Source organism: Epinephelus fuscoguttatus, linkage group LG7 (genome assembly GCF_011397635.1).
Source record: "Epinephelus fuscoguttatus linkage group LG7, E.fuscoguttatus.final_Chr_v1".
Taxonomy (NCBI): Eukaryota; Metazoa; Chordata; class Actinopteri; order Perciformes; family Serranidae; genus Epinephelus; species Epinephelus fuscoguttatus.
In genome coordinates, this window is record NC_064758.1 from 43,892,142 (window position 1) to 43,912,661 (window position 20,520).

The window sequence follows — 20,520 nt, forward strand, 5'->3', positions numbered from 1 at the left end:
CTTAACTAAGTTATCACAAAATGAAGTGCAGTAAAACAGACAGTATTTACCCCTGAGATGTAGTGGAGTAAAAGTCTAAAGTGGCAGAAAATCAAGATTCTTAAGTAAAGTGCAGGTTCCTCTAACTTGTACTTAAGCACAGTAAATGAGTGAACGTACTTTGATACTTTCCACCACTGGTTTTGGTACTTTGATATTTAACTCACTAATGCAAATCGTCATTTTACATTAAAGTTAGACTGAACACCGATGAAGGAGAAGCACTGAACAGTGAACACTGAAGTCACAGAGAGGCAACAAAACATAATATTACAAATGGGAAATAAGTAATTTTTAAAAATGTATAAATTACTTGCCTGACAGAGCGATGATGCTCAGAACTTTTTCCATCCTTGTGTGTTACCGTTCCTCTCGGTCTGTCTGTGACTGCAGATGTGCAGCGGTTAAATTTACTTATCATGTTAAACATTAACCTCTGACTGCGCTTTCAACTTCATGCGAAATTATAATGGGAACAATTATTTGCCTAAGCTCATTTATCATGATGACTCATATGTATCGTTGCTCACTTTGTACTGAACAGGCCACGAATTACATTTCCCTGTGTTGATATTTAGACTGATGCAGGCATGTGTAGGAGGCGGAGGCTGAAGGTGCTCCACCACCTGCCTCTTTGCCCCTTGATGTCCAAAGTGCCCTTTTGTCAAGGCATTTTTTTCACGACGGCCGCACGTGATTGTAATCAAGCAGAACATTTAACAATGAATAATAATTTAGCTATCAATACAATGACCTGGTTGCTATCAGTCAGTTTACATCATATGATGACCTTTCACCTGCTGCAGATGAAAGGTCATGTGATGTAACCTCTGTTGCAACACAGGAGGCCATGGGCAGAGACTCAGCAGTGACATTTAGATAATGAGTTTCATTTGTGTGACTGATTATTACTTTCGTGGGTGGTGCAGAGGTAGAGCTGGTCTTCCACTAATCTGAAGATCAGCGGTTCGATCCCCAGCTCTTCCAGCCTGCATGTCGAGGTACAGTATCCTTCAGCAAGATACTGAACCCCAAAATTGCTCCCAATGGCTGTCTCATTGGTGTGTGAGTGTGTCAAAAAAACTCTGCAACAGGTGGCACCTTGTATGGTAGCCTCTGCCACCAGTATGTGAATATGGGTGAATGTGACTAGTCACGTAAAAAGCACTTTGAATGGTTGGATGACTAGAAAGGCACAATACAAGTGCAGTCCATTTACCAGAATCAGAAAACCTTTATTGTCTCTTGCAAGAAGCAATGGAAATTCGTCTTTCACAAATACATAGAATAAAACCACAAGTTTAAACATAGAACATCAATGCAGAATAAATACAGTGAGGACATTAAAAGATTTCATTGTGAGTTGTTGATGACGTTGATGGTGGATGAAATGAATGATTTTTTGACTAAGCTTGTTCTTGCTCGAGGGACACTGTATCTACGGCCTGAAGGAAGGAGTTGAAATGAGTTGTGGAGCGGATGTGAAGGGTCGTGTATGATGGTGGTGGCTTTCCGTGACTGTGGTGACTGGACCAGTTCTGCAACTTAAAGGGAAATTTCAGTTTATTTCAACCTGTCTCCTATCGTCCCAAATTTGTTTCAAGTGACTAGTGACATATAAATAATAGTTAGCATGTTAGCCGTTAGCCTAGATACAGCCGGGGTGCATAGTAGCGTCAGACCTGTTAAAACGTAAGTGAACAGGCAACCTTCAACACCTTCAACACCCTCTTCAGTCTGCTAAAAAGATGTGGTCTGTCTGTCTGGATTAGCCGTCCTCTGCCATTGCTATCCCCCAGCTCTGAATGCTTCAGCAGGCTTGTGGCTCTCAACACCCACCTCCAGCATGCCTGCAATCAAGCCGACTTCTCCTTCCTCGATAATTTCAATTTGTTCTGGAACCGCCGCTCTTTTTTCCAGTCAGACGGAGTTCACCCAAACAAACTGGGCTACTCAGTGCTAATGGCTAACATGCAGCATGCTATCCACTCATCACCCATAGACATATATACATAGACGCCGCATTGACTGCCGCTGCCTATCGGAGCCGACGTCCTCACCAGCCGCCATCTTGGATGGGTCTCGCTTCGCCTCCACAGTGCATTCACTTCTATTGAGGAAGGAGCTGTAGGCACAAGTAAAATAGAATAACTCACTGAATTTTCAACTGATTTTCATGCGGTTTGGTTTGTTACAAACGGCACACGTGTAGTTATGATACAGGATGCTTTCGTATATTAAAAATGCGGGATTTCATGCTTTAATACTTTCTACAGATAGCAACAGCATGTTATTTAGGTCACAACACAGTTCTTTTATTCACCTCAACCCCAGAGTGAGATATGTATATATATATATATATATATATATATATATATATATATATATATATACATATATATACACAGTATATGTATGTATGTAATGTATGTAATACAAAACACAGTATAGCATATTATGTATAGCACACCTTTGTGCACATATTCACTTTTCTACCAGCTGTGCTGCAAATATCCCCTGCTGCTCATCCTTCTGTATCTTTTTTCAAATTATCTTGACCACAGTCCCATTTTCATAGTTATAATACCAATACCAAAATTAATTTCAGTGTTTATGTAAATACTGAAAATGTTTTTTACTACTTTTGAAGGATCACAGTAGTCAGTGTAATAAGAATAAGAAGAACTTTATTAATCCCCGAAAAGAAAATTTCAGAGAAGTCTGTAAGATCATCTGTTTAACAAAGAATTATTAAGTCTGATGGCTGTGGGTATAAAAGAGAGTGTGTGTGTGAGAAATAAACTCAATCAACAATCAAGCTTTTTCTTTATTAAACTATATTAATAAATTTATTAATATACTATGTTTTGTATTGTGTATATTGTGTTTATACAGTGTATATATGTGTGTGTATATGTGTATATATGTATATATACATATATATACATATATATATATATATATATATATATATATATATATATATATATATATATATATATATCCATCCTTATATCTCCATCCCACTCTGGGGTTGAGGTGAATAAAAGAACTGTGTTGTGACCTAAATAACATGCTGTTGCTATCTGCAGAAAGTATTAAAGCATGAAATCCTGCATTTTTAATGTACGAAAGCATCCTGTATCATAACTACATGTGTGCCGTTTGTAACAAACCAAACCGCATGACAATCAGTTGAAAATTCAGTGAGTTATTCTATTTTACTTGTGCCTACAGCTCCTTCCTCAATAGAAGTGAATGCCCTGTGGAGGCGAAGCGAGACCCATCCAAGATGGCAGCCGGCTAGGACGCGCTCAGGCAGTCGATGCGGCGTCTATGTATATATGTCTATGTCATCACCATGTTGACTCGTGTTTACATCACACGCCCCCTCATCTTCCTCTGTGCCCTCTCGCTGCAATAACAGTTTCACTATCGCCCCCAACAGGCCACCGCAGACAATGCACTCTGTTTCAATGCCCTCTCACTCTATCAGTTCCTATGTTCAGGCCAGCACTGAGCCCATGGTCATCTCCCCCACTGTTTTTGGCTGCCCAGATGGGCCTATCTTTAATACATCAGTAGCTCATTCTCCACCAGTATCCCCCTCATTCATACCAACCATAATTAGTAATAGACCACCGCCACCCAAGTACTGTTCTATCAACATTTCTAAAGGTGTCAGTTACCAGAACCTTCGCCCATTGCAAAAAGTGTCCGGGACAACTGATGGCACTACTCCCGACCTAAACTTCCACATCACTCTAAACATGGCCTTAATTAATGCTAGATCGCTAACAAATAAGACCTTCCTGTAAAAGGACTTTTTCTCCTCCCGTGATCTACACATGATGTTTATCACAGAGACCTGGGTGAAAGATGGTGACTCCGTATGTTTTTCTGAGCTTCTCCCTCCTGACTGTAACTTTTTTAGTTCCCCACGTACAACTAGTAAAGGAGGTGGGACGGCGTGTGTGTATAAATCCAGCTTTCACTGCCAACAGATTCCACATATCACTCAGTCTAGTTTTGAGCTGCAGCTCATTGAGTTGAACTCGTCTCCTCCTGTGCTACTTGCATTAATTTATCGCCCTCCTAAATATAACAAGAACTTTATTCAGGACTTTGAAAATCTCCTGTCTAATATTCTCGTGACATTTGATAGGTGCCTGATCATAGGAGATCTGAATATTCATGTTTGTTGTAGAGACAAGGAGCGCGGCCAAAATATCGCAAGAGCAAGCACGGTATGAGATTGCTGCTTGTTCTCGCGGGATTTCAGCCGCGCTTTGGAAAGCAGAGCTAAATGATAAACAAACATGGCAGCATACCGGTAAGGTAAGACAACACGTTTACATGTCGTTTTCTATATGTTCTCTGACATTTATCCTAACGATATGAGGCGGTCTTTGTGGAGAAAAAGCTTGTTTAGTGGACTAACTTTGCACTTGAAGGTTGCCCGTTCACTTACGTTTTAACAGGTCTGACGCTACTATGCGCCCCGGCTGTATCTAGGCTAACGGCTAACATGCTAACTATTATTTTTATGTCACTAGTCACTTGAAACAAATTTAGGACGATAGGAGACAGGTCGAAATAAAACGAAATTTCCCTTTAAAGGGGAACTACATCCAGTTTTTTTATATGCACATTATTCCTACATGTTTCAAAATTTTAAAATGATTTTAAGATGATGCCTGCTCAGGGTGACCCTGACTACATCCATGTCAAATTTCATGTCATTTTACTGCACAGTTGTACTTGTTCTTTTAGCACCTGCCCCTCTAAATTTCTCTGCACGGCCCTGGTTTAATGGTCCAACATGAGGGTTCCTTACTGACCACAGCCACAGAAAGCCAAAAACATCTGTGAAGGACAGAGAGCAGAGAGACACTCGGGAGATCAATCAATCAATCAATCAATTTTATTTATAAAGCCCAATATCACAAATCACAATTTGCCTCACAGGGCTTTACAGCATACGACATCCCTCTGTCCTTATGACCCTCACAGCTGATCAGGAAAAACTCCCCAAAAAAACCCTTTAACGGGGAAAAAAAAACAGTAGAAACCTCAGGAAGAGCAAATGAGGAGGGATCCCTCTTCCAGGACGGACAGACGTGCAATAGATGTCGTACAGAACAGATCAGCATAATAAATTAACAGTAATCCGTATGACACAATGAGACAGAAAGAGAAAGAGAGACAGACGGTAATGACAGTAGCTTACAACAACATTAATGAAAGTAATAATATTATAGTTATAGTTCTGGTTACTGTGGTACAATATGTTGAAAGTATGTATTAATATCTGGCAGTATACATGTGTGACAATAGTCATATGTGTATAATAACAGTAGAAATATGACTAATGACTAATGATAACAGCAGCAGCAGGAGGCATCTGGAAGGACCACGGCAGCAGCACAACCACACACGTCACGCTATCATGGAACTAAATGGTTTATCTGACTAAACTAAAAGATGATGAACCAAATGAAAACGAACCAAAATCACCAGGTCGATATTTCATTTTTCCAGTGTGGTGAAAACTGAGTACATTCAGTGCTGTACTGAACAACAGTTCTGAGCTACTTTTATTGAGTATTTCAATTTTCTGCTACTTAAGGCCCTGATGACACAGAGAGCATTCTGCAGGTTAAAAAAACTCAAGGTAAACGTCACTGCCTTTAAAAACAAAACGCATCCTCACACTAACCTTCCTCTGTAATCAATCTACTGTTTATTTATTTCACAGTAATCAGTGTGCAGCTGCTGCCATGTTGAGGCAGAGGGTGCTGTCTGTAGCTCTGGTTGAGGGTGAGAGGCTGTCAGCTGATAAACAGAGATCTGTGTGGGTACATGAGACCCTAAAAAAGAGGCTGGATCATGGGGAGTACCACCAGTTGGTCCAGGAGCTTCTCCTCCATCATGGACGTTTACAGGCAGATTTTAGGATGACTCGGGGAGTTTGACAACCTGCTGTCTATCGTTGGGCCGTATAGCTCTGGGTATCCAGCAACCGCTACCACCAGTTTCTCCTCCAGTGGTTACCAACTGTAAACTTGAAGGCCCGCCTCTCAAATCATCCAATTGGACAATGGGGAAAAAATACAAAAAAAAGATGACACTGGGTGCTTTTCGTCTCTGGCTTGAAGTTTTTGAAGCAGCTGAAGGAGTTCAGAGCACTCTGGCAAAAACAGCAGACGCCTAGAGTGAAGAAATGTGAGGTGTGTAGCAGCACACAAACACTGAGCAAAAATCTTCATTCTAATTAAAAACAAGTACAAAAGCTGCCTCCAGCTGCTAAAACGATTTCTGTGTCATCAGGCCTTAATTTACTGCACTTTTTTAAAAAAATAACTGTGGTTACCTTGTAGATTCAGATTAGGGCTGCATGATATTGCTGATCAGAAGAAAAGATTTGCAGGTGTCACTCTGAGCTCTGTATAATTAAACATTTTATGAACCAAAAATCAATGAATTGAACAAGAACATAACCAGAAGAATAACCCTTCATGAAAAAAGTCATTAGCTGTAGCCTTAAAAATGTACCCCACCTCAACCAAATACAAGAGTGCAAAGCAGCTGGAACATTAATGCATTAGTGATAATAACAATCTAATAATATCCCATCATGCCACATTCTCAATGAGTCATTTCTCTGCATTGACTGTTTTTACTTTGATACTTTAAGTATATTTCCTGACTATAATTTAATGCTTTTATTAAAGTAATATTTTCAATGCAGGACTTTTACTTGTTGTGGAGTATTTTTTACAGTGTGGTGTTGGTACTTTTAGTGTATAACTTAATTTTCAGAAAACATGTACAAAAACACATTCATCTCATACAGACTGAACAGATGTATTGTGCCACATTTAGCCACAAGCTCATTTCCAGTAAAGGATCTGAATACTTCCTCCATCACTGGTTTCACCTGTCTGACTTTATGCAAACAGAGTGATTTGAATTTCATAACTGACTCTGAAGAACAGTTCAGTTTGTATCTACTGAGAGCAGTGTCAACATCTATGTGTCATTATTTGTGTAAACAATGAACATTTGTAAATAGTTTGTTTGTTACTGTTGTGTGGGCTTAGGAACAGCACTGTCTCCTCACAGGGTGTCCGAGAGAGTTCCCCGAACATATGGAACATGTAACGGAGTGGAGAGATAGTCTTGATGTAAAAGAGAATGTGCAGTTACATTGTAACCCTGGTTCTCTGAGTGAGGAGACTATCTCTCCAGCTTTAAGGCTGCTCAGAGACGGGTTTCAGTCAAACTATGAGTGATTACATGCCAGCTGGTGCTTTATAGGCTCACCTTAGGGCATGGTAAGCCAGATGGTATTGCCAGATTCAGGAAGCTCTCGACTTTTCAAAAATAACATCGTTTTTCTTTTATTTATTATGTATTTGGCACCAGAGCAGCCTAAACACACAAAGTCCAAAATTGCGATGAGCGGTGACAAGTCATGTCATGCCGTTTTTCGACGGGAAAAGTTAAAGGATTACTCGCAATCTTATGTGGAGCTGTTAGCGGGGACTTAGCTGGTTTATAAAGGTAAGAGTCTCACTCCTACCACTATTTTTGGCTGAGATATACCATCTAGAAAGTGGGATCATAACTTTCACGTTTCATATGGCTTTATTTGGTGATATTTTATGGTGTTTCTGTGTCATAAACAACATCAGCTATCATAATCACACCTGATTTCAATAAGGTACAATGTTTGAAGCTGGCTGAGTGTTGTTTGATCACTGATAGTACTCTTTTGAAGCCGAGTGAGCGCCTTGTCATTTGGAGCTCCGCCTGGATCTTTTCATGGTAAAAACACTGTAGAATGGTCATACTTTGAGCAGTCTTCTTCAAATTTGAAACAAGTGTTCATTGATAGTGTGCCTACAGCCCCACAGTGTCATTTACCTGCTCAGATGAAGCCACAGACAGTTATTCATCCTGAAACACATTTTTTATTTTATCTTAGGCAAAAAATTCAATTTTTTACTGACTTCAGAGGCCCATTACTCTGTCTCTGTATCACCTAGAGTGTTTCTGTTTCTTTGGGTACGTCATGTTAGGCGTTTTCGCTACAAAATGGGGGAGTGCCAGAGGTGTTTTTCCTCACTGGAGCTTCCTTCTCATCTTAAAATATCTTTTCTACTCTCACCACATCTCATCTACAAAATGTCAGAAAACAATAAAAAACAGATAAATTCTAAACTTCTTCTTTCATCTAGAGCCCCAAGATATTAACTTCATGACCATATATGACGAAGAAAAGCATCAAATCTTCAAATCTCGTAAACTGAAAGCAGAAAATATTTGACTTTTTTGTTTGCAAAATAATTAAAAGGATTAATTCAAAATAGTTGCGACTGATGGATTAATCAGCTAATTGTTGCAGATCTATTCTGACCCATTACATGAAGACTTTAAGGAAAGAAATCCACTTTTCTCTGATGAAACCAAACACAACAATTCAGCCTTAAAGCTCATCCTTTTTGGTCTTCTTCTTCTTCTTCTCTTCCTTGTGGAAGACTTTTCCATCTGGCTGCTTCCTCCAGCTCAGTTTGATGTTGTCACCCAGCCCCTGGTCCTTCAGCTTCTGTTTGAGCTGAGACACAAAACTCCTCATCATTCTCATCACTCACATACACAGATTACATTCTGCATTCTTATTTATATTGGACTCATCTGGAAGCTCTATTTTAGGAGCACTCTGCTTCATATATACTTGTTTTTCCTAAGGTGGTGCCGACCTGTTGGTCTGTTGTAGATTTGTCTTCTCTTGTAAACTCTCTGTCTTTTCTCAGATTGCTGGATTGTATTTGTACAGTTTCCTGCTGCATTTGGTGGCAGATAGTGAAGTTTCTGCTGACTGTTGATTCTTCATTAGTCACACATCAATAAGGCCTGCAGAGTGGCACTAACACACTCTTTACTTCTGCACATATGGATTGGCACAATGCTCAAGTCATGTCCTGTATGTGACCAAAGTATTGTAATGTATATCATGTATATAGCTTCTGAATGTCATTTATTAAATCTTCTTATTTTACTGTATTTATGATTTTAAATAGCTCTTTATCTGTTTCCTCCTCAGTCTGTTTCTTGTACTGCTGCAATGTGGATTTCCTCTCTGGGGATCAATAAAGTTGTATTTTTTTATTTGCTTTTAGAGTCAATTGATTGGTTTTGAATCAAATTAGAAAACATGATTTACCTTCTTCAAGGTGTCCTCCATCACAGCAGGGTCATTCGGATCCAGAGAGGAGTCCTGTGTGTGAAACTTCAGTCTGAACACTTGTTTTGTCGTAGTTTGCTGTTTGGTTTTTTCTCCCACAGCTAAAACAACAAACATATAATATGTTGACATAATATTTGCCTTCTTCAGAATTTCATCAGTTTAAACACTAACAGGGAAAATGTGGTAGTTACATCCTCCATCTGTTGCATATTTTCAGCATTAAGTCGACACAAACTGATCATCTGCAGCTGATCACCACTGCTGCTCACTTTACAAACAACTCCATAAAAATGATCAGCATCATGAGGGTTAAAATTTATTGTCCAGAGCCTGATGTTTTGTATCATTTCTGGTATTTTCTCATTTGATGCTGAAGTAAACACAAATCTAGATACTATTTGAATAACGGGTCAGAACTCACGTGTGCTGTAGCAAATGAACGCTCTCCTGTCGTCACAGCTGTCATCGTGCCATTGTCCGGAGTAGCCAAAGTGTGCAGCCACACAATCCTCATTCCCTCTAGCGTTATCAGGTTGCTCTGGTATCCAGGGCCTAAATGAGGAGCTACTTCCATCCGACCACTTCCAGGAGTCTCTGAAGAGGCCGATCCAGACACGTTCTCCTGCAGGTATCAGCTCCTGTACCTTCTGGTTCTCTGTCATGTTCCTCACACTGGTCAGGTCTGTGTAATTTACTCTGCAGTGGCTCTGGGCCTCAGTCCATGTCATGGATTTGGTGATGAGGATAAATGTCACATCCGACCCTGAAAATAGAGCACAGTGAGGCGCTGTGTAGAGGCACCGTAACATACAGCCTCCCATCCATGCCTCTCTGTGGTACTTTTCAAACCATTATATAATATTGATAAACTAATGAATATGTAATAATAACAAAGTAAAACATTATCATCTTAACAAATAAAATACATTAATAACAGTATTTCTGAACCACACACACACACACACACACACACACACTGTGTTCACGTGAACATACAAGTGTGCAGTCTGTCCATATCAGCCCTCTGTGATGTCATCAGGAGACACACTGAGCTGTTTTACTGTTTCCATTTGTTCTGTCTTATTCTCAGCCTGTCAGTCACCTTTAAAGCACTTTGAACTGCTCTCACCTGTATGAAAGGTGCTACAAATAAAGTTGGTTTGATGGATTGACTGATACTACAGAGGCCCAAATAATGAAAACAAAGAGGCAAAGAGAAGCAGAGAAGGAAAACTTCACTAGTTCATATTCTCACCTCTGACATATGAGCAGACGACCTTAAGGCTGTTATTACAAGAGAGATCATTCCATAGTCCATCCTCATACATCGCTGTGCAGTGTTCGTTACTCTCGTAACTGTCTGGTTGTGTATTCCCCCATCGTCTGAACTCTGTCTCCCCGTCTTTGTAGAAACTTGTGTCTGACAGTGACCACCTCCAGCTGTTGACGTCATCGTACAGTCCAATCCAGGCTTGCTAAAAGCAATATTTGACAGTGAGATAAAGAATTAGAGCTCGCTCTAGCTTTTGTTCAAGGCAACATTTTTACATAAACTTGCCATTAACAGTCTTGATGCTGCCTGTCAGTCTGATCCTCCACCACTTTATTACAGGATTTTACAGCTGAGAGATTCAATGTGTAAAACTCTTAAAGGACAGGTTCACAAAATTGAAGTCTGTCTTCAAACAACATTCAGGAGCTCATATGAACAGTGAAACAAGTTTTGCCTCCTGTAATCATTCCTGCTGTTCATACTGGACATTAAAACCTGTTGGTACCTGGCCCTATTTTATAGGCCCCTGCTTGAAAATTGCATATCCATAATGAAATGCATATATCTCTGCAACCACAAGGTGCATTTGAATACTTTTGGTGTCATGGTAAAGGGAACACTTGTGAGATTTGTTAAGATGTGTAAATATCAGTATATGTGTTATATGTGAGGAGTAAATGAAGATGGCACACAGCACAAATGAAACATTTTGAGGTTCGCCTAAAAAAACAAAGCATTTTCAGGATGAGTATCCCTTTGGAATGATGCAGCTGCAGCTCTAAACCTCTATCACATCATAGTACAATATGTGAACATTAACTCTGCAAAGGTTGATTCTCATAAAGTGAAGCAGAACAATATTAGAGAGGTTTTAGTACAGAAAATTCAGGCGAGCTCTCCAAAATTGATTGATTTTTGTCATGTACAATCCTGTATCTTTCATTTTTTGTTTCTGTAAATCCCTACTGATGTTTAGGATATACATATACAACTGTCTGTTTCGTTTTTTTTACTCTATTTCCCACTCCAAACTGACCAATACACACCTACTACACGTGAACCTGTTTCTATTCTGAGTTTTGGAGGCCCGTATCTCCGTCACGGCTTGGCCGATTTGAGTGACTGACACCTCGTTTGATTTGTTAGAGCCAATAGAATGACGCTATACCCACCAAAAAGAGACTGACAGCACTGTAAGCCAATCAGAGTCAGCAGAACGTGTTGCGGGGAGATGTCGGCTGCTGTGAGTGGTCATTGTTTTTGTTCCCCCGGAACCTTTTTTTCTGCCCGGATTCATTTGAATGACGGACAACTTTCGGTAGTACGCAAACGGAGCGTGAATGAACGGCAGAATGCGCATTTTACGGCGAAATTAATAAGGTAAGAGCCATATTACAAATATATTTTGGCAAAGATTTCTGTTGTTGTTGTTCTTTGGGCTGTAGCTCTGTGATGGTTAAAGGGAGAGTGATTTGGAGTATACACGTGGAAACAGCGGAGTCTCAGCTTTCATTTGAGATGAATGGCGTGTGTTTTGAATAACATGTGGTCGAGTTAGAGCCCGAAATATACAGAGTGGGTCGGAATATCGGTGCTGTTGGAGTTAGTTGTTGTTGTTGTTTATTTAGTTGATGTTAAAACTGAGTTTGGGGCATGTAAAAAAAATTACAGCCTTGTAGGTTCTGCTGTTAAATTTGATGGGCAACATCACTATAATCTTCTGATCAGTGTATTGATACACACCAGGCCTTTATTAGAAGCTCTAGAGGTCCAGTTGGGGGACTTTAGGGGTTGAGATCTCCTGCTAATGCACTTTCAGTGTAAGTGATGTTGTAGCAACTTGAAATATAATAACAGCCCATAATGAAATGATTTAAATGTAATAATCAGCACATAATGTAAGAAAAACATTAGCACATAACATGATAACAGTTTTGTAATAACACTGGTGTCATGTGAAATTAGAAGACTTTCTTTGCTCTAAGAAAACAAGGAGAGTACTCTTTGTTTTGTTAAATTATTACACCATACACTGAATTAATTACAGGTACATTATTCAACATATAGTTAATACTGTAATAGTTTTCCTATAATGTAATATCTTACTACATTATGCACAAAACTGTTCTTATGTTAAGCACTCAGGATTTTCGTACATTATATGCTGATTGTTACATTTTGAGCTCAACAGGGAAATGGTGGGTGTTTCTCAAAGTCAAGGATCCTTTGTTGGTAGGATGAGTCCTTCCAAGGAGGGATCCTCCACAGGCAAGGCAAGAGTCCTTCCTAGCATTCAGTGGACACACATTGAAACAGGCTAACAAGTGTCCCCAGGTGTTTGTCACTAACCCTCAGCAGACTGAGAGGTTTCTGGGTGCTGTGATTATTTTGGCACTCTCTAATGTTGTTGTACCATTTTAATAAATGTAGCAGTATTTTCAGAGTCACGCGACTTTTAGGGAGAATATATTTCTGGATCATACTGAAGAGTAAAGTGGGATTTATACTTTTGCAGCAGAGCCTACGCACGTCGCCCACTCACGTCGCCTACAGCATTGTGAGCATTTATACTTGTGCGGTGGTGTGTCTGTGTCACTCTGCAGTTACACCTTCAAAACACTAGTTGGCGGCGGAGGTTTCTGTGCAGTGTTGTAAAGTCGTGAGACGATTTCAAACACAAGAACACAAACATATAACATTATTAGCACAAGCCTGTGGCATTTTACATTGTATAAATTAGCCTAGCGGCGAGCTGAAAATCTCCTCTGCACATATGAAGCCAGGATAAATCACACACAGGACTTAAAATGCTAATTTATTCATTTGTTGTTTCTTTGCTGTGAAATTAAAGTAAACTGAGGGAAATGGTTTCACTTTACAGAAATAGACAGGAGGTCTGCGTCCTGTGGTGTGTAGTAACATTTCTGGGAAGGTGCACGTCAGGCGATGGCGTAGGCTCCATGTCGACGCAGAGCCTACGCCATCGCTACGCCGTCGATTCAATGCAGAAATATAAATTCCACCTAAGTGGAGTAATGAAGTAAAGACAACAGCTGACAAAAGTTCTAAATGATCATTTACAGTATGAACACAGACTCACACACAGAATCACACTGTGATTCCAAAGTGTTCCATATTTTATGTGTGTGTCACCCAGGGCAGGAATTTCAGGAGGGCCTCCCAATTTGGCCCTGTGCCCTTGGAAAAAATATCTGCTCTAAGGCCACAGTGGCCTTGATGCCCCGCCCGCTCTGCCCCAGGTGATTTTGCGGTTTTCTCCTCTGCCTCTTTCCTGTCAACACGGCTTTGACACCTGCGTCTATTGAGAAAAAAATAATGCGATGACATCCTGGATTCTTATTGGGCAACATCAAATGAGACGATGGGTACATCACCAGTGGGGGGGGTTTGATTCGAGCCTGGCATGAACTGCTCGGACGGGCTGTAACGACAGTTTGACACCAGTCTATCACCGGCCAGCCAGGAGACTTCATCAAACGCCCGGGCGGGGATCGGCACCGAGACCCGGTATAAAACAACCCAAGGCAAGTTTAATCAACACCGTAATAATAGTAAGCTCCGCCATTATCGGCGTCACTTTTTAAAGTTTCGGTTTCATCATCATTCTGCAGCCTCTCCCCTGCTCTCTGCATGTCACTCCTCACAGTGCGTGCGCACACAGAAGGGCTGTTTCCACTGAAGAAGTTCCTGGTACTATTTGGGGGGCAGGAACTACTACAGGAACGTCCTCTCGCTCGGCCCTCTCAACCGCTGTGTCTCCACTGAGAGAGCGGAGTAGGAGGAAGGTTCCTGTAAAGTTACGGGCTCTGGATGTGACGTAATTGTTGCGCGACCATTTTGACCGGGGCGACGTAGCGGCGTAGGGACACCGTTAGCTGTTAGCCGATAGCGGTGTCTGTAATAACTCACTAAATACACTAAATACACTAAATGGTCTGTGAAAAAAATATTTTTTCCAGCGGATGTCTTAGTTACAACATGATTGAGCTAACTGGAGTAGTTTCATGTTGTATCTGACAACGGGAGGCAGATGACGTCCTGATGTTAGCTTTGCTGTCCCTGTCAGCTGATGCTTTCTAGACATTGTGATTTCCCAAAACTAAATAAATACCACACATAGCAACACAAAACTGCTTTGCTAGCTCAATCATGTTGTAACTAAGATATCCGCTGGAAAAAAATATTTTTTTCACGGACTGTTTGAGTTTGTTAACATAACGGCGGAAGCTATGAACGAGCTAACCTTTGTCTGCTGAGTTTTAAAAATGCCGGCTATTTTGTTGCTTTCTGTTGACGTCACATCCCGTCTTGAGTATATCCAATCAGCACCAAGTAAGCCCCAAGCCCCAGCCAGGAGTTTCTCTGGGTCGTACTGAGTACCTACTCCGAGGCAGGGACTTATTTAGCCCCTGTAAAAGTTCCGGAACTCTGTCCTTCGGGGGTGGTTCCTGCGGTGGAGACACGCACCAACAGCCCCGGCCCTGTAAAATTACCCCGAAGTTCCTGCGGTGGAAACGGGCCTAGACACACAAACTCAACAGCAGAGAGGCCGCGGTGCAGATGAAAGGAATATAACTTCAAGATTACTCTAGTTGACAACAACTACGCTTCCTGTTACTGTAAGTAAGTAAGTGTGATAAAACCTCTGCCAGCCAAGCCAGTACTTTATCAAGACATGTGATCAGCATGTAGAAAGCCATATTTAAATCTGCTCTGTGCACAGTCTCTCATTCACCGCTATTATGATTTATGATCGCGGTCGACACAAGCACATCACGCTCGCGAGGCTAACAGCAAAGTGTTAAAGACAAACTAAATGAAGGCTGTCTGTGTGTAGGCTAACACTTTATCTGAACATGCACCTGAGGCAGCGACCTGCAGACAGTGAGTGTCCTCAGTAGAGGAGGGATAGAGAGCAGGATGAATGACTGATACTGATGTTTGTCTTCATGCTGAGATAACGTGACTTTCTTCACTCAGTGTTGTGATGTCAGGAGGAATATTTATATTCCAGTCAGATATTATTGGGTTTTAAACAGTGACTCTGTTGTTGTAAACATGACTGTTGCTGCCATGGACTGTATAAAACTATATCCTGTCTAACTGACCTGTAAGGAAAGCATCAGGAGGTGAGGTGTGTGTGTGTGTGTGTGTGTGTGTGTGGAGGAGAGGAGAGAGTGAGATGCTGGTAGAGAGATAGTGTGTGTTGTTAGATACTGTTAATGGGGGGGGGGTTTGGGGAGTTTTTCCTGATCAGCTGTGAGGGTCTTAAGGACAGAGGGATGTCGTATGCTGTAAAGCCCTGTGAGGCAAATTGTGATTTGTGATATTGGGCTTTCTAAATAAAATTGATTGATTGATTGATTGATTGATTGATTTTTTATTGTTTATGCATCAACTTGAGGAGGGCCATGCCTGTATATATGAATATATATATGTATGCAAAAAAAAGTGGATCTGCTGCTCGCTGCTAAAAACGTGGCCCATCGACATGATCTGGTTTTGAAATGCGGCCCAGTTGAAATAGTAATTGAATAGCCCTGCTGTAGTTTGTTAGCTGTCTAACAACACATCAGAAATAATTGTAAGCCAGTCTTGTTCAGTGAATCAGTTTATCATGTACACTCAAAAAATATTTAGGCCTAATATTTAAGATTGTTTGCTTATAAATACATGAACCTGGTTGTTCTATATTTAAAACACACTGGGCTTATTAGTGCTGTTAAATAAATCACATTATTAGGCTACTTATTATACTCATTATTACTTGAGCTCGTTTTATTTATTCATTTCAGAGATAGTTATACATCCTCAGTCCTTAAATTAAATTCATTATGGACGTGGACTTAAAATCATTGTTTTATTGTATGGCCTCGCTGCCCTGGCTTTTGGCCTTTGTGCCCTCAAAAAATTGACAACGCGAAAGGCCAAGTAGCCTTGCCCCTAAAATGAGGAAATTCCAGGCCTGGTGTCACCACACACTCCACTACAGTAATATGAACAGATCTGATATGAAAGAGCTGACCTGCTGCCTGTACATGATACTGCTGTGTAATCTTTTGGAATATGTTCACCTCAAAACAAATGAGTGATGCTTTGACCTGCAGGATATTCCAGTGTCTTTACTGTGGTCGTTGTCACCGCCATTGCATTATCTAAATCCTGCCGAGCTCTGCTGGCGCAGGTTTCATCAAAGAGGCCCCGCCTTCACCTCCAGCGAATCCTTTGCAAAGCATTGTGGGGATTTTATACGTGCTCAGGATAAACACATGCAAGAAAGAAGGACTCAGTGAACTTCAGAAGGATCCCTGACATTGGAACAGTCCTTCAGCGGGGTTGATGACGTAGCGTCCTTGAAATTCGGCTGTTTGAGGATCCTTCCCTGACTTTGAGAAACACCCACTGTCTGCTCAAACACCATGAGGGAAGTTTATACTAAAAACACTTTATACTTCTACTCTACTACATTTTACAGGAGATATTTACTATAGTTACTATGTAGGATCAGATTTGAATACTTTCAAACCACCTGTCACTGACACACTTATCAAAATGACTTTGAAATGAAAGACAGAGAAAAGTGAACTCAAATAGCTGGAACATACTGTGTCAGTCAGTTTGCTTGTATCTGTCATGTTGATCAGGGTCATCACGTCCTCCATGTTGTCGACAGTAGCCAGGTCTGTGTATTTCTCTCTGCAGTAACTTTGTGCTTCAGTCCAGGTCTTTGGGTCATAAACAACATGGTACTGACGTTCAGCATGTGATGAGACAGCACACAGCCCTGTAGTGACACACATGCATAGTGATCACATTCAGACTACAGATAACGTCACGTCGCAACAGAGTGTATTCAGACATGTCTTTGTCTTTATAGTAACATCAGTGGTGGAATATAACACAGTACATGTACTGCACATAAGGCAAGGCAGTTTAATTTGCACAGCACATTTTATACACCAGGACAATTCATAGTGCTATACACAGCAAAATATAAAACATTTTATACAGATTTACAATAGAGGGGAAAAAAGATATATAAGGCCAAATGAATTACTAAATGGTTTACAATCTTTAAAAAAAAGTGCAGTCTGGCAGTGCAAAGATAAAGCAGTTATTTAAAATGATTTAAATTTGAAATTAAAAATAAGTTTGCAGTCATTACAGGGTGGAGTACGCAGTGTAAAAAAGGAACGACTTTAAAGTGGTCAGAGGCGGGGCTCGTCTAACATCATCTGGGAGGTTATTGTAGGTTCGTGCTGCACGATTGCAAAACGTTGCTTCACATGTTTTGTTCTGACAAACATGATCATAAATACAATTTTGAGTATTTCTGTTTTATGCTACTTTTTTACTTCTACTCCATTACATTTTACACTGTTTCTTTTTCAGATTTTACCTTAAAACATGACAAATGTAAACATTACATCGTCCTATATTAAAGCAAATGTCATACGTCTTCAGTAACTGCTAACATGATCCAATCCTTCGCAAACAAACAAAGATAAAAGTCCCATAAATCATTACAAATGTGTGCATCAGAATAAGTTGATGAATGATCTCATGAGCCCTCAGATTTATCTGGCGGCCCTTTGCAGGGACCCAACCCCTAGGTTGGTACCCACTGAACTAAACTAGCTAACTGTGTATAAAGAAATTAAAACTTGCTCTAACACTGAAGCTTCAGTATTAACGATCTAATAATGTTATAAAATCAGATCAGCGTCACACGAGACATTTTACTGCTGATTCTGTAAGCACATAATATAAATACATGAAGTCTGGAGAAACAGAAATATTTCAGTGCAAGTGGCCGACATGGTGACGGTGGCAGAACCCTCAGACCTGAGGCCTCGGTACTGTCGGTCTTTATCCAGCCGTGTGAAGAATGTGCGTATTCAGTCTGCATTAATCCGTACATCAATTATTATAGTGCATCATAACATTTGTTAGCTTGGTAGCCTCGAGGATTTCTCAGTGTACTGTCAGAAAAGAATATAAACAGTTATAAAACACTTACCTGCCATAATGAGCAGAACTGTGTCCATCTTTGTTTGCTGCTCTTTGTTTATCTTAATGTGTGACTTGAGACAGGCGGCTGCTGAAATGGCTCATTGTTAAATTGAGCAGAGTACAGTACCTCCGTATCATTTGACTTCATGCAAAGTGGGTCCAGACAACAATTCTTTGACAACGCACAAACTTGAATTTAATTATTCATAAGCTCATGGAGATGATGCGGTGTGTTTGTTCAGGGATGTTCCCCTTTTTCAGAAACATGTTTGACAACATTTTGTTGGACCACAGCGACAGACAAATACTGACCACAATCTGTAGTGAATGATCGTTAGTCATTTTAAGGGTGCCTTCAGAACTCTCACAGCAGCATTTACAAGAGGACCAGATCAAATGCCTTGTGTGAGAAAGCTGCTCTTGATTGGTCAGAATTTCCATGTGGGAAAAATCCAGGAAGTAAAGCAAACATTGAAGAAGAGTACACTTGCAAGATAAATGTGACACTTTCTAATGTCACAATGGAGGGACAACTACGCAGGTTGATTTTAGCGCTGCTCATCGTGGACTATATTGCTGTCATTGTTCATTTTAGTCAAAGCATACAGTTTGAAAACGAGGCGTGGCTCCAACTAGAAAACAATGTTTTGATGCATTGGATGTGCTGAATGTGCATATTAAGGCAGTACAGGAGGAGGTGCACATTAATAATCCTCCAGGACTGTAACATGCTCATGTTGGTTTGTAACCGGACCGAGACCGTCTCTTCATGAAGGTCTCGGTCTGGTTGTTTTGGTGCACACCTGAGTGTGATTGCTGTGTTCACACCTGCCCAAACGAACTGCACTTAGGGGGGCAAATGAACTTGAGTTCAAATGAACCAAAGCAAACAGGGCAGGTGTAAATAAGTCAGAACTTTGTTATCAATTACTCGTACTCGTACTCGTCGTCCTCTGCTTATCCGGGGCAGCAGCCTCAGCAAAGAAGCCCAGACAGTCCTCTCCCCAGCCACTTCCGTCAACTCTTCCGAGGGAACCTGAGGCGTTCCCAGGCCAGCCGGACGATGTAATCCCTCCAGCGTGTCCTGGGGCGGCCCCGAGGTCTCCTCCCGGTTGGACATGCCCGAAACACCTCCCAAGGGAGGCGTCCGGAAGGCATCCTTACCAGATGCCTGAACCACCTCAACTGGCTCCTCTCGATGTGGAGGAGCAGCGGCTCTACTCAGAGTCCCTCCCGGATGTCCGAGCTCCTCACCCTATCCCTAAGGCTGAGCCCAGCCACCCTGCGGAGGAAACTCATTTCGGCCGCTTGTACTCGCGATCTCGTTCTTTCTGTCACTACCCAGAGCTCGTGACCATAGGTGAGGGCTGGAATGTAGATCGACCGGTAAATCGAGAGCTTCGCTTTCTGGCTCAGCTCCTTCTTCACCACAACAGACCGGTTAAGCGCCTGCATCACTGCTGACGCCGCCCCAATCCGCCTGTCAATCTCCCGCTCCATCCTACCCTCACTTGTGAACAAGATCCCGAGATACTTAAACTCCTCCACCTGAGGCAGGACCTCCCCCCCGACCCGGAGTGGGCAATCCACCCTTTTCCGGCTGAGGACCATGGCCTCAGACTTGGAGGTGCTGATTCTCATCCCAGCCGCTTCACACTCGGCTGCGAACCGTCCCAGTGAGAGCTGGAGGTCACCATTCGATGGAGCTAGGAGGACCACGTCATCCGCAAAAAGCAGGGACGAGATCCTCCCGTCACCACTCAGCTGCACCTAGAAATTCTGTCCACGAAAGTTATGAACAGAACCGGTGACAAAGGGCAGCCCTGGCCGAGTCCAACCCTCACCGGGAACAGGTCCGACTTACTGCCGGCCACGCGCTCCTTTGGTACAGGGACTGGATGGCCCTTAGCAAGGGGCCACC

General features: G+C 41.5%; 1 protein-coding gene across 1 annotated transcript in view; it reads right to left on the reverse strand.

Annotated features, from left to right (window-relative positions):
- LOC125892356 (macrophage mannose receptor 1-like) overlaps positions 1-18,709 on the reverse strand; it is a 58,107-nt gene extending 39,398 nt beyond the window's left edge. The window contains exons 1-6 of the mRNA XM_049582328.1: positions 18,607-18,709; positions 17,192-17,370; positions 10,548-10,767; positions 9,714-10,055; positions 9,269-9,390; positions 8,629-8,659 (exon numbers count right to left, since the gene is read on the reverse strand). Of these exons, the coding sequence (XP_049438285.1) occupies positions 8,629-8,659; positions 9,269-9,390; positions 9,714-10,055; positions 10,548-10,767; positions 17,192-17,370; positions 18,607-18,634 (922 nt within the window). The 5' untranslated portion in view covers positions 18,635-18,709. The remainder of the gene's footprint in view (positions 1-8,628; positions 8,660-9,268; positions 9,391-9,713; positions 10,056-10,547; positions 10,768-17,191; positions 17,371-18,606) is intronic.
- Positions 18,710-20,520: the final 1,811 nt, after the last annotated feature.